The 17,067-nt window shown below is 42.7% G+C and overlaps 1 protein-coding gene across 1 annotated transcript in view; it reads left to right on the top strand.

Moving 5' to 3' along the window:
• Nucleotides 1–2,796: 2,796 nt before the first annotated feature.
• Nucleotides 2,797–17,067, top strand: part of GATB (glutamyl-tRNA amidotransferase subunit B) — a 71,737-nt gene continuing 57,466 nt past the window's right edge. The window contains exons 1-2 of the mRNA XM_037168094.2: nucleotides 2,797–3,011; nucleotides 4,858–5,008. Coding sequence (XP_037023989.2) covers nucleotides 2,836–3,011; nucleotides 4,858–5,008 — 327 coding nt within the window. The 5' untranslated portion in view covers nucleotides 2,797–2,835. The remainder of the gene's footprint in view (nucleotides 3,012–4,857; nucleotides 5,009–17,067) is intronic.

The raw sequence follows: 17,067 nt of genomic DNA, 5'->3' as shown, positions 1-17,067 counted from the left end.
GTAAATAACAACTTGAAATTCAGCTCTGATTTACATCTCTTCTTTAAAAACTTGCTCTGAATTTATTTGTACTATGTCAATTATATGAATAAAATAAGAGCTGAGAAACTCTCCTTAAGAAAATGTTTTCGCTAGAAACCCTGTCCTGCTACCTTCTGAGCTCCTTGAAAATGAAAATCTCTGCATCTTCCAAATGACAGCCACCTTTTCGATGGAACCAAAATAGCTCTCTTGGGTAGAAAGCTTTCTGTCAGTCAAGAGTTCTGACAGATATCAGATTTGGCGTGCAGGGGGAAGGCAAGAATCAGTTCCCCGGTAGAAGGCTCTGTGACTGGTGAAGGAGCAAGACAAGGAGGGGCAACCTGGAACACAGTGTGCTCCTTAGACACTCAGGAAGCACGAGGAAACCAGTGGGCATTTCTGGAAATGACAGATAACCGAGGGGGAGAAGGGAGCCACTAACCCGTGGAATTTTGAAAGGGATGTGCAGTATACATTGAACTGAAAGGTTTCCATTTGTGAAAGGAATCAAATACATTCACATGCATAGGATTTTCTCTCCCTCTAGTGGTGGGGTGGGAGCCTTTGAAGTGAAACACTATCACTGCATTATACTGCTTCATAAGCAAAGATGAGTTTCCATTAGAGCACCTTTTGCCAATAAAATTAGGATTTTCTTTAGGCGTGCTGCTGTCTCTTATGGGAGTTTTCAGAAACACCTCCAACTCTTCTTGTTAGGGAGTGCATTGCCTCCTAAGTAAGCTGATTACCAGTGGTAAGGTAGCAAGGCTCTCCCTTTCCTTTTGGCTAAAAGGTGTCCATGCTCACTTCCAAGATACAGGAATCCCCCTCTCCTCTGATATTCTATCAGAGGTGGAACTCTCCTGACCCCAAGTCTGGGCCAGAAAAATCTGGAGCTAAATGAGCAAGTTCACCTAGAGCAAAACTGGGAAATGTGGAAACTCAGAGGACAGAAACTATGAAAAGACCTAAAGAGTGAGCTGAACGTGATAGAAAGGGCAATAGGGATCAATTTTGGAACAAATCTTCACTTCTACTTTGCAGTCTCTGTCGTTTCTCTCATTTCCAGTTTTGGTCACGTGAAAATACTTCTGGTATAGCAATTTGGATCAACGATAGAGGGTGAAAAAATAAAATGGATAGTAAAAATAAATAATGGCAATTTTAAGGACAGTAACTAAAACTGGCTCCATGAAAGAATTAAATTGCATAGAATCGTAACTATATAGGAGTATTAATGGGGTAGATTGTATGTTACAGCTGTCTAATTAATAGGTTATTTATTGATCAATAACTGCACAGCAGTGTGAAGTATGCAGGCTATGCAGCTCTTCCCCTGCTCCATACTTCTAGGCATCACAGATGCCTACTTGACTTCTCCTCTTGCATGTCTCCAAGGCAACCAAACTCATATTTTTCTGCAAATGCTTTTCTTTTCTAGTGCCCTTATTTCAGTGAATAACTCCATCACTCATCCAGTGTTACATGCCAGATATATCTAGGAGTTACTTGACCCCTCCTAGTCTTCCACCATCATATCCAATCCATCACCAATCCATCACTTTCAATCTTACTTTCTGAGGCTGTCTCACGTAGGTCAATTTCTCTTTGCCTCCATCACCACACTTTTTCATGGGCTTCCTACTACATAAAGGGCATCCACTCTATCCTTTGTCAAATGCATTCTCTGCATTGCACTACTTCAACAAATATTTGTGAGGAAACTACTTTGTACTCTGTTGACACTGTGTCGAATAGTACAAATTACCCCCACACATGAGATGCTCATAAGCACTATTTGGAGAATTAAAATAGGGTGACATACTAGAGAATGGCTGAATGGCTAAATTGTATGTGCAAACGCAAGAGATAAGAGGTAGTTTCAACAAGGAGTATGAGTTTCCAAGCAGGAAAATAAAGGAAGTTGGCTGGGATGATGGTATCTGCTATCACTGCTTCCTAGCATATAAGAAGACTGTTCCAAATATCGGTCAAGAACAAAAAAGGAGAACACAGGCATATCTCTGGGACACTGCAGGTTTGGTTCTGGACCACCACAATAAAGTGGAGTATCCCAGTGGCCCATCATCTTTCTGTTCTCGGAGGGGCTTGACTTCCATTTATAAAAAATTGTGAAGTGCAATGGAGCCAAGTGCAATAAAATGAGTTATGCTTGTAAGTAAAAATGCACTAGGATTAAGCTTGGTCTGTCTGTCTGCAGACATCTTTGTTTAAATGTAGCACTTAACACCTGCGTGAAAGCATTTTGTTAACTTTTCTGTATGGCTCCTCTACCAAGTATATAAGCTTACTGTTGCACCTCCAGTGCCTAAAAACTGTGCCTGGCATGTAAGAAGCATGCAAATAAATGTTTGATGCATTGATGAAATTAGTGTGTGAAGTGGGACATAAATCACTGAGCGGGTCTGGGGGTTCAGGAAGCCTTCGCGCTATGTCAAGGACGTCGACTTCATCTCGAAAAGTTAATTTATAGTCCAAAATCCTGGCCAGGTTCCCTAGCTTTGGATGCCCCTCCCGCAAACTCATACACGAGTTCAGAGCCACAAACAGCCCCAACACCCCGCTAGGAGGAGTCACCCCCCTCCAGGCGGAACCCCTCCGCTGCTCTCCTCTATTTCTCCTCCCCTCCCCTCTCCGCCAGGGTTCCGGCAGACTCCCATTCGCAGGGCTCCCCGGGAATAGAAGTCTTCCGGGCGGAGCTTCTAGAGCTTTACACTTTTCCAGAACCACGCTTCCCAGAGGCCCTCGCGGCAGAGGGAGGCTGTGTCACCTGACCAGGACTCCGGAGGGGCAATGGCGGCGCCCGTGCTGCTCTGGTGCTGCCCTGGAAGGCGTTGGGCTTTAGCCTGCATTGACCACAGTTCTCGCCGCGGAAGAGGGGCCCCGACAGGGTACCGGTGCAGTGGAAAAAGGGGGCAGAGCTCAGTGGCTCCGCAGCACCTCGTCACGGCCGGGAAGCCGAGGAAAGGGTATATTGTTTCATCCCATAATGCCCACTTCAGTGTGAGGTGGAACTGCGGGGCTGGGGAAATGATGGCCACTCAGCTCAGCGTTCAGTGTAGACGTTTTTTTGTTTAAGTTTTGAGCGGGAGGGTGTTGAGCTCTAAGTTGCAGCCCTGAAAGCACAGAACTTGCCCTCTGTTAGCCCCGCCTCCACACGTAAACCTCTTTCCTCAAATAGCTTCGCAAGTGTAAATTCCCAGGTGTTTTCTAGACTCCGAAGCTACACAGAACACTGGATCCAGTCGCCTTATTAATAGCAGCAGCAATGGGGTCTGTGACGCTAGAAGCGGGATCTTACTTAGCTGACATTTAGCGCTACTCTTGGCCAGCTGTGTTCTGAAGGCAGAAGGGGAGCCTTTACCTACAAGCTCTGGATAGCAATGGCTTAATGTCATTAGTCAGAAAGCACCACCTGTCTGTGGAAGTGTTTTGTGTTGAACAGATTTGTCTACACCTAAGAGTATGCAGCCAGTACAAGAACTCTTTCCTCTGGTTGAGTAGAGAGTTTTGTTCATTTTACTAGCTATCCTCTGAACCACTGTTTATACTTCACTATGTAAGACAGTTCCTTTTTAAATACTTAAGTGTAAGGCACATGCCTAATATTCCGTGAATCCTTTGAGATAGTGAGGTTGGTATTACTTTTTGCTTTTCAATTGGAGGAATAGAGGGAAAATATCCAGAAACATTCAGTTTCTATACTTTTCATAAATTATCTCACTGAATGGAAAGTATTTTTTCTGTCATGTAATGAGACACCAAAAATACTTTGAATAATGTTTTCGTAACATACAGGATTTTTAACAAAGTCTTTAATTTCGCCAATTACATGCTGTTAAAAAAAGGAATTAATCTCATGTAGTTATAAAACTTTATATGTTGAAATGATTGAGTCAAAATCTGATACAAGTAAACAACTAGATCATACAGAAAATTGCTTGGGAGAAGAGCAGGGTAGGGACAGAATTTTGGGGAGAGGATGTGTGAACAGGCTATGTGCAAGTTGTCCAGGATACACGGGTTTCAGAGGGATCTGGGTGTGCAATGTTCATGGAGGCATAACGGGAGTGACCGGGTAAGAGAGATTGTAGCATTTAACAACTTCTTCACAGCAGTCAAGCATAAACAAACCAGCAAAGGGAACTGGAATTAGATCTTGGCAACAGAAAGTGATCGGGTACCAAAAAAATGTCAAGTCTGCTCGTTTAATGGTTTCCTTTACACAAAATTTCCAGGAGAGTATCATGTAGTAGTGATTGATTACATTCATGTCACTAATCATTTTATTTGCAAGCCATTATTATAAATGAATTCAAAACATAACTGAAAATTTCTTTTTAAAATAATGAGATGTGCAACTATTTGCCATTATTTCTCTGGCAGTAGATTTCTGATATTCTTAAAATGTTTGCAAGTTCAGCTTTCTTCATTTATTGAGTGATTAATTGATAACACGTTAATTTAGAAAAGGCTGCTTTTCACTGAAGTCAGCCAAGCAGTTGGCAACACCTGATACCCATTTCTAAATTGTTTTAAGATGTCAAATTTTTCCTTTTTCTGTCGTTATTGTTTGTACAATGAACTCTATGCCACATCGTAAATGAATTTTATTTTGCCGGTCTTGTAGGTGTTCATTATGAATTGCTTTTTATTTAATCACTAAGACAAGATGACACACTTTTCAATGTAAGGAAATAAAATGTTAATAAGTTAAATACAAATAGGAAAGTAACATTTGTGGTTTAGGCGCATAGAAATTGACTTACAGTAACAGATCTAACTATTTCTTAACCATTATATCTTTCTCTTTAGTGAACACGAATGGGCAGCTGTGGTAGGTCTGGAAATTCATGCCCAGATCTCCTCCAATTCGAAACTCTTCTCTGGATCTCAAGTCCACTTTGTGGCACCTCCAAATTCCTTGGTATCATTTTTCGATGCATCTCTGCCTGGAACTCTGCCGGTAAGGTTTTTCTTTAATTCTCTCTACATTAATAAATTTCTCCTGTCTGTTTGAAAATGTTTCTGTTTTATTGAACATCGATAACGATTTCTTTGTTTTAATATCTTGACATGGCTCTTAGGAAATACTTGTTTAGGGAATTTTGGATGAAGGAGAATGGACTAAATGTTTTCTAAAGACCCATCTCTATAGTTGTTTTTAAGTCAAAGTATCGTGTGTATTCATATGTTTATTCACTCATTTCATACACATTTTGGAATGTCTACTAAATACTAGCTATAAACTGGAAAAAATGAGCAATAAACCTTGCCTTTGGGTTCAAAGGTGTAGCAGTTTGGGGAGGCGTATCATTTTGTGCACCAAAAAGTTGCTGTTGATCCCAGGTCAGGGCATGTGCTAGGCTGTGCGTTCACTCCCCAGTTGGGGCGTGTACTGGCGGCAGCTGTCAATGTTTCTCTCTCTTTCTCCCTTCTTCTTTCTCTCTAAAATCAATGGAAATGTGTCCTCTGGTGAGAATTAAAAAGTAAAAAGAAGAAGAAATTTGCCTAGGAAGGAGAAAAGAATGCAACAGGCGAAAGGAGACGTGGAAACAAGAAAAGTTTTTTTTAGCCCTGGCTGATGTAGCTCAGTGGATTGAGTGCAGGCTGTGAACCAAAGGGTCGCCAGTTTGATTCCTAATCAGGGCACATGCCTGGGTTGCAGGCCAGGTCCCCAGTGGGGGCCACATGAGAGGCAGCCACACATTGATATTTCTCTCTTTCTCTCTCTCCCCTCTCTCTAAAAGTAAATAAATAAAATAAAATTAAAAAAAAGAAAAACATTTTTGTTAGTCCTAATTTCCTTCATATTAAAGAGATTTGAGAATTTCAATGCTGATGAGCTACAGTCAACAGTAATGTATTGAACACTTAAAAATGTGTTTTAAGAGGGTAGATCTTATGTTGCATATTCTTACTGCAGTAAAATAATTTCCTTAAAATGCGGATGAGTAGGAGCCAATGACAGAAAGGGCAGTTAAAGAGGCATTTGATTAATATGGCAAATCAGACATATACATTTATTCTCTCTCTTTACCCCATGGAAATTCTACTGAAATAATAGTAAAAGAATTTAAAAGGTATAAACCTCCAAGACAATGAGAGACAAGACCTGAGTGCATGGGAGCAGGTAGACGAAAGAGGGCCTGACTTAGCAGAGCAGGGTTCATTACCACCTACAGAAAGGGACAGAAAACCGGCAGAAAGAGATGCTAGTGAGAAATGAGGTGTTGGGCCCTATGCAGCCTCAGAAAGGATGGAGATAGGAGCTTCAGTGTTGTGGAAAGCCAGAGAGACATGAAGACAGAGGGATAAATTCAGTCTGGATACAGAGCAGTTAGACCTAAGGTCCCCTCCCTGACTCTCTGCAACTGTGCCACCCCCACAGATGCTTAGAGTTTGGGGAGAAGTTCAACTGGTGAAACACTCCTGAAGACTTCAGGCAGAGCAGAAGGCACTTGTATTAGACAGTTTATGCTCTGAACTCCAGAGCCCTTTCAGTCCTTTACCCTGCCCAGTGTGAGGAGCGGAAGTGACCTGGCACAACCTTCTCTCCTCTTCCCCTCCTCCCCTCCGCCTGCAGGGACTTGTTTGGAATTACATGTCTCCATGGGGAAGAATTAGTGGTTGGGGGCTGAGGTCTCTCAGGAAAAAAGTTACCTGCTCACCCCAGTGTCCTGGAGTGAAGCTCACAAGAAAACAAGTCCTGGATATTTACATAGAACTTTTAATCAACATTTTGTTACCTTACTTTAAAACATAAATTGACAGTCAAAAATCACCAGATATTTGAGGAAATTCTACAACATAATAGACAAAGCCAAAAATAAAAGGAAAACTAAAATAAGAGGCAATAGATAATGCACAAAGTAAAAGAATACTTTAAAAAGTAAAACCTTTTATAAATATCCTCAAGAGATAAGAGAAGCTCACTGCATCCTTGAAATAGGGGCATGGCGCTACTTTTTAAAAATGAACAGTCAGTAAAAATGATTTCTTAGAGGTTGAAATTATGGTGATTCCCCCAAACCCAAAGTTAGAAGATGAATCAAGAAAATCTAGAAAGTACAACACGCGTACAAAGAATTGAGTAATAGGGGGAAACAGAAAATGAGATCAATCCAAGATGTCCAACATGTAATTAATAGGAGTTCCAGGAGAGAGAAAATAGGCAAGAGGAAACTATCAAACAGTAACACAGATTAGTTTCCCAGAACTGAAGGACACACATCTCCAAACAGAAAGGGCCTGCCAACAACCCTGAGCAAGGAGTAAAAATAGTCTCCTGGGCAGGCGTGTCTTCATGACATGTAAGAATTGCAGGGATAAAAATAAGATACCAGGACTTACAAAGGAGACATGAAAGGTTGCCTGCAAAGGACAAGTAACCAAACATTGGGCTGACGCAGTACTTAATGCTAGAAGAAAATGGAAGAGTGCCTTAAAAAAAAATCTTAGGAAAAAAATTATCCAAATCTCGAATTCTGTACCCTCTACTATGAATCAAGTGTGACAGTAAAATAATGATGTTTTCAGACAGGCAGGTTCTCAAAAAAATTCCCACTTTCATGGGAACTTCCTGGAGGAATGAAGAGGTTCCAGATCGTTAGCTCTGCAGCAGGCCCAGAGGGCCTGATGGGAGGTGAGGGTGGAAGACTCCAGAACAGGGAGGTTTCAAGAAGAAAGGGAGGTGGAGTGGGAACAGCAAATGCCTAATGTTTGTGTATAAAAAAGATTTTACATATAAACTGGAGTCTCTGAGAATAATAAGCAATAGGTAATAAAAATGAAGCAAATGAAAGAGACCCGTTAACTCTAGGTAACACTAAACATTCAAGAAAGGAAATGCAGGCAAACTATACCTAACAGCTCAGCGGAGAAACATTTACATAATAATATGGAAGAAGCGCCAACTACCGATTTAACAAAAATTGATATAACTTGGATATTGGGAAATAAACGAACTAGATTCTTATTTACCATAACTAGAAGTCATGTTCTAAATTGATAAACTAAGAAAAAAGTAATGTAACATTTTTGGCCACAGATGAGGGGAGGCCTCTTCTTCCTTTTAGGTCCTTATTTGGTCAGCTATTTTTTCGTCTTTGTTTCTTGGCTAGTGAATATTTCCTGTTACTTTAAAAAAAAAAACCCACAATGAGTGAAATATTTAGAACTCTCAAAAGTCAAAAGTGTTTTCAACACAAATTTTAAACGCTTTATATAAAGATAATATTAATAATCAAATATTACCTCTACTGGTTCCTCAGCCTTGTGCTGGTGACATTTTTCTTCTTTCTTCCAAACAGTGACAGACTCGCCTATCCGATCCCTGTAACACCACCCTGCACTGCTCTTAGGAGGAGTGAGCTCGTCCACATTCTAGATCATTCACACCCAAGCTCATGCATGTGGTGGGTTTCCATGTTTCCTCTGGGGGTGAAGTGACCAACCTGCCTACCACCCTGGTTGTTTGGACTTCGGTGTAACTCAGCCTACCTGGAGCTGCACTTAGGGCCAGTGTGTTTTGTTCTTAATAGAAATATGATAAAGCGACAAGCATTGGTTATTATTATGAGACAGAGTAAAATATAAAAGTATTGCAGAATATCTCACCTTGTAACTTACATAAATGGAAATGGAATAGGCCACGTCTTGTGACTCCATGTCCTAAAAGCGAGAACACTGTGTCGTTGGGACAGTTTACCAGGTCTGTCTTTTTCCCAGAGTAAAGGAGGATTGTCACAGTACAATCCTCCCTTGTCACGGTGCAAATGGCCACGAGCCTTGGTAAGAAGGTGGTGGATTTGCCAGGGTCCCTGGCGCAGCATGTTATTTAAAATAGGAAGATAGATGCCAGACAGGACAGCTCAAAGGTCCGAAGGTGGTTCTGCCAGGAAACAGGACTGGCAAGTGAGGGTGGTGGCAACAGTACTTGTCTGTAATGCTTTGTCCACCAACTAAACATTGGCTTTAAAGGAGTAACGTACAGGGGAGAGGACAATACCAAGAGAATCAGTTCCTGAGACATCGGGGTGTCCCCAGAGAACTAGGAGGCAGACAGCTCTCCCACTGTAGCCTCAGGGAAGATGCGCCCCTTTGCCCGCTGGTAAAGGCAGCTTTTTAGGTTGGGTTGTGAAGTTTGAGGAGACTCCCATCTGATTGCTTCCCTTTCTGGCAAACACTGTTTCTTACATCTCACTCCCCTTTTGGTGCTCCTTCCTGCCTGTGTTGTTATTTCTTGCTCTGGGTCTGTGGGTGATGTGCTCGCGGCGTTTGTCTTTGCCGCCAGGCCTTTCTGTTTCTCCCCAGCTCTTGAATGATAGCGCGGAATTCTAAGTAGACAGTTATTTCCCCTCAGCACTTAGAAGGCGTGATTCCATTGTCCTCAGGCATCTATTACTGCCGATGAGAAGTCTGCAGGATTTGTGTGTAATCTGTTTATTCTCTCGGATTGTTTTACTCCGGACGTGTCTGGCTGTGAGTCTGCTTTTATTTCCTCTGCTCAGTACTCAGTGTGATTTTTCCTCTTGAAAACTCTACCCTGGCCTGTGGAGGTGACTCTGTGGGATGAATTGGTGGTGGCCTCTGCCAGGGCCCGCTGGGTTCTGTTGAACTAACAGGTTCTACGTTATTTTCCTCATTCCTAACTGCCACACAGCTTGGAGAGCACCAGGATTCAAGCCCCACACCCAAGCCAGGGCCAGGGCTCTGATTTTTCAAGACTCTCTTTTCATTCCTGTCTTGAGTTGGTTGGCCTTTTCCGTGTTAGGTGGTCCGGTTGGTGGCAGGTTTTGTGATTGTACCAGGAGTTTGTGGCCCCCACGTGCCTCCGTTGGCTCACACCTTGACTTTTCCCAAGGTTCTTCATGTTGCCAACACCTGGTGTGTCTCATCAGCCTGGTTAACAGTGATGATAGCAGGAAAGTCAACTAACACTGACAGAGAGCTTGCTATGTGTGTTAACTTGTTTTAACCTCCTAACAGTTCTGTGAGGTGCAGTTCCTGTCATTACCGTAGTCAGAAAGTAAGTCAAGGAGCCAGACCAATCCAGTACAGCCATACTTCATTTTGCTGTTTCATTTTTTTTTAGCTATATGGCTGGTGTGTTTTGTTCATTTGTTGTTTTGTTTTTACACTTTGAAGGCAAGATCCTACGCCAGCATAAAGTTTATTACTCGCTTTGTTGCAGTGGTGTGGAACCTAACCTACCGTATCTCTTGAGGTGTGCCTGCCACCTGGCTTCCAAGTTCACTCTCCTGCCCCCTTCGCAGGTCCTGCCTCTTGCAGGCCCCACTGGACAATAGGTGTCTTAAACCCCACTACTGTTGCGAGCGTGGCTGCGTGTGTTTATTTGTAACTGTTAGAAATAAACAGCATGTATAACTGTGCTTGTAGATACGATACGCATTTTTATCCCCCATCTCAACTCCTGGCCCCCATTCTGATTTGTGACACTTCTTCTGAATGTTTCTTAGGGCCACAAGCATTTTATCTTCTTGTTTTCCCTTTAGTTTTAGAATTACATGGAATCCCATCATAAATCTTCAGACTGAAAAGGTCATTTAGTGCATTTCCCTGCCTGTCGGCAGGGTTGCAGCTGAACTAAGGACAGTGTTCTTTGTGCTTATGGCAGGGGTTTGGCTCTGCTGGTTATTTTGCTCTGGTGTTTTGTTTTTTTTTAAACAAACAAACTCATTTTGATACTCAGTCTTCTTTAATTTATTAAATAATTAATTATCTACAGAATTATAGACAGGATCCTATGCTATTTGCTTAGAGTTAGTTATTTCCTATTTATGAATGTCATTTTAATTTTTCTATTTGCAATACTTGGTACATGGATGTGAAATAGGAAGAAAATGTATTTGTTTGATAAAATGTCATGGGATTTACAAGCCCATTTGTTTCATAATTTGTCAGTGTTTCCAGTAACGGGGAGGTTTTAGCAAAGCATCCAATTTTGCTTGACGTTTCTGCATGTGCAGATCTGCTTGCTCGCACGCATTCCTCATGTGAAATGCCTGCCCCTCTTGGTGCCAGTCCCTGTGCAGGGGAAAGCGAAGGGAACGTCTCTGTCCTTGCCAACGCCCACTGACAGGTGGCTCCGCTGTGGCCAGCAGGTAACTTTGGATAAGTTCAGGCTGTGCCACAATTAGATTAATTAGAAACTGGTGACTCTGCCCTTGTTTTGTTTATCTGGAAGCTCTGATCTGCACGTAACACAGAGCCCTCTGCTAAGCGTGCCTGCTGCTTATTTTCAGAACTGGGGGAAGGGCTCTAAAAGCTGCTTTCCACACACACGTGCAAGAATATTCCCCTCTTGTCTCAGGATCGGCCTGTCATAGAGAGCACTTGAGGCTTCCCATATCAGAGGGGTGTGGGATAGGTCCTGGCAGCTGTAGAGTGGAAACTGAACCGTTGTTTACCTCATTTTATGAAACTTTCTTTTATTCACAAGAGTACGTAACACTATTAGCAAGAAGAAGGGGAATAAAGAGAGGGAGATAGGATGTGACTGCATCTGATGGGATGCCGGCCCCGTGGGGACCAAGAAACCATGTGGACACTGTGCTTCCTGCTACAGGCTCCTTCGAGAATGCACTTGCAGACTGCACCACAGGGGCCTCGTCTCTTGAAGGAATGATAATGGGAATGCGTTGTAAAGCACTTTGTGATTAATTTATTTTTTAAATTTCCTCGACAGATTTATTTACAGCTAGGTAAATCTGCAATATTCTAGCTCTCTGAACAGAGCAGATACTGGTAGCAATTTCTGTTTTGAAGGACCTGATAGATTGAGAAATACTTCACTGGCTCTGGAGAGCATCAGGCTGAAACGCTTTCTTGGCCCTTAATTCTAAACCTTGTTATAAAAGTTTCTAACTCAAAGCTGCTAAGCAAAGTAGAAATTCAGGAAAACAGCAATATGGAAACGTGTTTAAATGCATACATTTATAATCAGATCTACATTTTCCTCTCTATTCACACTTTGATGATGTTTCGTTATTTGACTAAGAAGACAAAATGTGACTGTTTTCTATTAATTTTTTTTCCATTTCAGTGATTTGCTTTAATGTAATCTGTAGAACTTATAATTACATTGTGGTCTCAGACTTGAGTCCTGCCAGTTACTCTGAGACACTTTTGTCTCCTTCTCCTTTACTCACTTGCAGAGTGTCATGTTCCAGGGCTGAGGGCTTTTGCCTCCTGACGCTTGCGTCTTTAAAGGAGCTGTGTCTGTGAGTCCATACACGCCGATGTGGGAAGGTTCCCTTTCAGCTCTTAAATTCTCTGGTGCCTTCACTCTGTCTTGCCTTATGATGTCATTAAGTGGACTTCTCCTGTGAACTCAGGTGACTCATGACGGTGATGGACTTTCACGGTCAGTAGGCAGGGCAGCCTGACCTCACCTCCCCTCGTGGGGAAAGCATTCGACTCCTTCCCTGCCACATGTCTTTTCCCAGCTTTCAGTGAATTTTTGAGAGCTTTCCTCTTCAGAACCACCTTCCCTTTCCCCACCTCGCTGCCAGTCACATGCACTATTCCCACATGAAATCCAGTTGTATTAATTACAGTGCTTTTCCTTTGTGTCAGTATAGATTTGTTTCATATAGTCGATGGACCATCCTTTCATGTATGTTCTTTATAGCAGTTTCTTTGGTTATAAGGTTCTGAAAAGCAACTCATGGTCTTTCCTGGGCCACTTGACAGTGTCTTGCATAAAACTTGCATGTAACACCCTTAATAAATATTTCCCTATTTAATTATGCATACTTCCATGTACATGCATGGGAGTCCATCTGAAAGAATTTTCTAGGTGTCTAAAACACTTCTGATATTTTTTAACCTCTTCACAGGAATCATTCTAAAATGCATTTTATACTTGCCTGCTTTTAAATAGGGTATATTGAACATAAACTGACCTTTTCTTGATTACTCAAGGTTATCGGGAACATCAGTTAATATTTAGTGTTGTGATAAAATGGTGTGGGAAGCTATTGGATCCTACAGTAACTGGCTAACGATAGCCATTCCTTTTAGGGTTCATCATTACTCCTCACCTGTATAGCTACTGTCACTCTATTTGACTCTAGGAACCCCTTCTTGCTCATTTTTCACTGCTCAACTATTATTTCTGATCCACTCTAGCTCAGAGTCAGACTTTCACATTCGTTAATGTAAACAACAAGGCTCTGAGTGGAGAACTGTCCTACAAAGTAAAAAATGTGGAATGTCTGAGAGCTGGTTGGCTTTCTCGAGGTTAGAAACCTTATCTGAGTGTAGTAGGAAGAGATCCTGGAAATCATTTAGTTTAGTCCTTTTATACTACAGATGGGCACATAGCTGTTGTACTTTGCCCATGGTCACATAATTCACGTCCCAGTCAGGTTAGAATTTGGGTTTTTCTCTCCTGGTTCTTCGCTCAGTTTCTAGTTAGTGCTCCACCATAATTGGAGTGGCTGAAAATCTGATCTACGTAGGTGATGTTATTTTGAAAGTATGTATATATCTCAAAACCTTAACAGTATTAAATATGTACGTAATGCAGAGGTGGGCAAAAGTAGGTCTGCAGCTGTAGTATAGTAGTATAATAATGAATAAGTAATAATACAAGAGTGAGCTGTTTCACAGCTGTAATCCCACCTTCGCCCACCCCTGTATGTTTATAGATCTACACCCACACGCGTGCACAACATGGAGGCATCGGCTGTTCAGTACTGACACTGGTGGTATGTTCTGTTTTATTAGAATATCTGCAGATGGGAGGTCTAAACCCGGGCTCAGGGGAAGGTGCTGAATCAGCCAAAGAAATGGGCAGAAGGAGCTCTAAAGTAACCAGCCGCCAGTGCAGTGCACCGAGCGCTGGGTTCCCCAGGCCCACCGCTCAGAGAGCAGCCCTGCCTCTAGGTGGCTCTTCGCCTACACATCGCCATGCAAACAGTGGCATGATGGAAAACTCTTTAGGGTTATTTCTCTCTGTGTTTCATTCTGAGAAGTTTTCTCTGCAGTTTCTTCCAGTTCGCTAATTCTCTCCTCATCAAGTCTACTCTGTTGTTTAACTGCCCGCAGGGTTTTTTATTTCACTGAGAATACCTTTTGTTTAAAGAAGTCCTGTTTTTTTCTTTTATATTTCTCCTGTCTATTTAAAAATGGCTGGTTCCTCTTTCATGTATTAGTTTTTTTTAATAGATTTAAATCTACTTACTTTATAGTCTGTGTTTGGTAATTCTGTTACCTGAAATTATTGGGCTATCTCTTCTGCTTTTCTTCGTGTCTGCTGATTCTGCCTAGTGGTACCTTGTGTATTTTGTAATTTGGGATTATGAAATCACGTCTGACAGGGATTTATTTGTAGGACTCTTGTGGCTTGCTGAATGCAGATCTTACCAAAGAGCTTTTTGGCTTTTGCCAGATGCCCCAAGTCAAATCCAGGGCCATTTTTCATATTTATCTCTTAGCTTTGGGGTTCCTGGACCACAGAGTTAGTAAATTTGAACACAAAGCCTTCCTTAGAGCGAATTTATGACAGTGACTTCTGTTTTGTTTTAATCTGAAGTCTGGGCTGAGACTTTTCTGAGATTGAAACCTTATAGGAGGGAGCAGAGAACGTGACCATGTAGCTGGGGGCCTTAGCCAAGGCTGTGAATGGGGATGACTCAGACTCAGAATGGGCCAAGAAAGGCATCTTTGCACCTCCCTGACTTCCTGTGCTCTGCCAGCAAGACATCCCCGCCTTCAGGTTGCAGTGCTCTGCAGTTGTGTGTGTCGCAGTTCTGCATACCAGTTGCAGCTGAGATCTGTACACACCTCAGCTCATCTTATCCGCTCGTGATTGAGCTCTTTCCAGATTCCCTCGAGTTGTGCAGGGGTGCGCACTCCCACCCACGGCCCTTAAAGGTTATTATTTCCCCCCCAAATTTCATCCTTAATGACTCATTCCCTTCACCTTTATGGGGAAATGACGATGCCATCTCATTCATCTTGTTGTGAGCAACAACAAAAGGCAATAATAGTCTGGAATTGAGAGGAGCCACCCGGCCATGGTGGTGGAACCCAGGGGGGGCCTGAGGGGCCTCGTCTACCCTCTTCCTGGGGGACTCCCCAGGGCCTGCAGAGCATCTCTGTGACCTGGCCCTGTGCTCCCTCCTGGTGAGGAGCATCTCAAGGCAGCATTTCCTCTTCCCCAGAGATTCATGTCTGAGCCGGAAACCTTCAGTGTTGTGTATGGAAAGGGCTTTTCTCACAGTTCCATGCCCCCTCACACAGGTTTGTTTTCCCCTCAGAATGTGCACTTGGATGAGAGATTGAGCGCAGAACGAGCCATTGTTGGAGGGGACAGTGCTCTGCCTGGAACTCTTTTAACTCTTTAAAATAATGCGGTAATGTGGTACACCGCTGCTCTCAAAAGTCTGTAATGCTAGAAAGTGAGGTGGGAATGCATAGAAAATAAAATATAAACGTGTAACCAGAGATGCCTGGGGGGATCAAAGCTTGGGGGTCTTTTGTTGGTATAAGTACGTAGTAGTTTAAAAAATTGCCCAACAGTATTTTGTGACACTGTTTTTGTCTGTGACATTCAGGCAGCTCATACAGTCTTCGTTCGGATGATTTATACTAGATGCCTATAATAAAAATGCAGCCCGAAATCATGCAGCTGGGTACCGTTCATTTTTCTTCCATGGACAGTTTCAGGACTGAAAGAACTGCAGCAGACCTGGGAAAGCTCTTTCCTCCCAGGAAGTGCGAACTGGTCGTGGCAGCTGGTCCTCTTTGTTTTCCTCTGCTCTGTGGAGTCGTTGGTGATGGTGGAGGTCTCTAGATTTGGTTTATGAGTGCCATCCTAGAAAAGAGTATCCAGGATGATACTGTGTGATTTTAGAGAGTCAGTAAAAAATAATACTCTCTTCCTCTCTTGAGTCGGAACCTATCGGCTTTATTACTAATAATAGCTTGATTTTAAAAAATGCAACTGGCTATATAGCAAATGGCTTCTAGTACTGCCTCTCTCTCTGGGTTGAACTCAACTACCCTAAGCTGTAGGCCTTGCACTTGGAGAAAGCTTATCATGTAGCCAGCATAGCCCAGAATATGCCATGGCTGTGGGCATGCTGGTGAGAAAGCACTCATGGAAGCTTTGTTTTGGTGATTTATACTAGAGGCCATAGTATCAGTAGTAAAAATGCTCAGTCAGAAGGGACCAGCCCACACGTGCTCAGTTCCTTTTCCCAAAGTCACTCGTCAGAAAAGTTGCTCTTCTTTGAGGGACAAAACAGTTTGAAGTCCAGAGCAAAATCCAGCCACATGGAGACATGGGGGCAGGAGAATGGAGGATGCCCTGGTGTGCCCTCGAATGCGTAAACCAATTTTATTGTGTCTGCATTGTGTCTGGGAGTAGAGGTAAGATACTCTCTTTTTAAGTGGGTCCTGTGGAATTCTTTCTGCACACCACAGATACACAAGGTCTGTCTGGAAAAAGTCCAGCCACTGTTAATATAATGAGAACAGTTTGTGTGACATCAGCATAACCTGGCAGCCAAGAAGCATGGACTAGAATGTGTATGTGTGAGCAATGATGACTTCACTGTACTTCTCAGTGGGGGTGGTAGATGCCGTTGAGTGAGCATGTGTATGTACTGTGTGGCCGTTGCATTCAAAATGAATGAGTAGAGCAAGGAATCAGCACCGAATTTGGCATTAAGCTTGAACATTCCTCAGCAGAAACTGTTTGGATGATTCAGAAGGCTACAACTGTGGGCAGCTGGTGGTTGGCAGCTTCATCCCAAAAATACTCCCGCTCATGCATCATGTCTCATGCAGGTTTTGTTGTTGTTGTTTTTTTTGCAGAACATCAAATCACCCAGGTGGCTCAGTCCCCGCTATAGTCCAGATTTGGGGCCCTGCTACTTCTGGCTTTTCCCAAAATTAAAATCACCTTTGAAAGGGAAAAGATTTCAGACCATAGATGAGATACAGGAAAATGCGATGGGGCAGCTAATGGCAATTGGGAGAACTGTGTGA

Source organism: Artibeus jamaicensis, unplaced genomic scaffold, assembly GCF_021234435.1.
Source record: "Artibeus jamaicensis isolate MK-2021 breed Jamaican fruit bat unplaced genomic scaffold, CSHL_Jam_final scaffold_537, whole genome shotgun sequence".
Lineage (NCBI taxonomy): Eukaryota > Metazoa > Chordata > Mammalia > Chiroptera > Phyllostomidae > Artibeus > Artibeus jamaicensis.
This window is presented reverse-complemented; position numbering and strand designations above follow the sequence as displayed.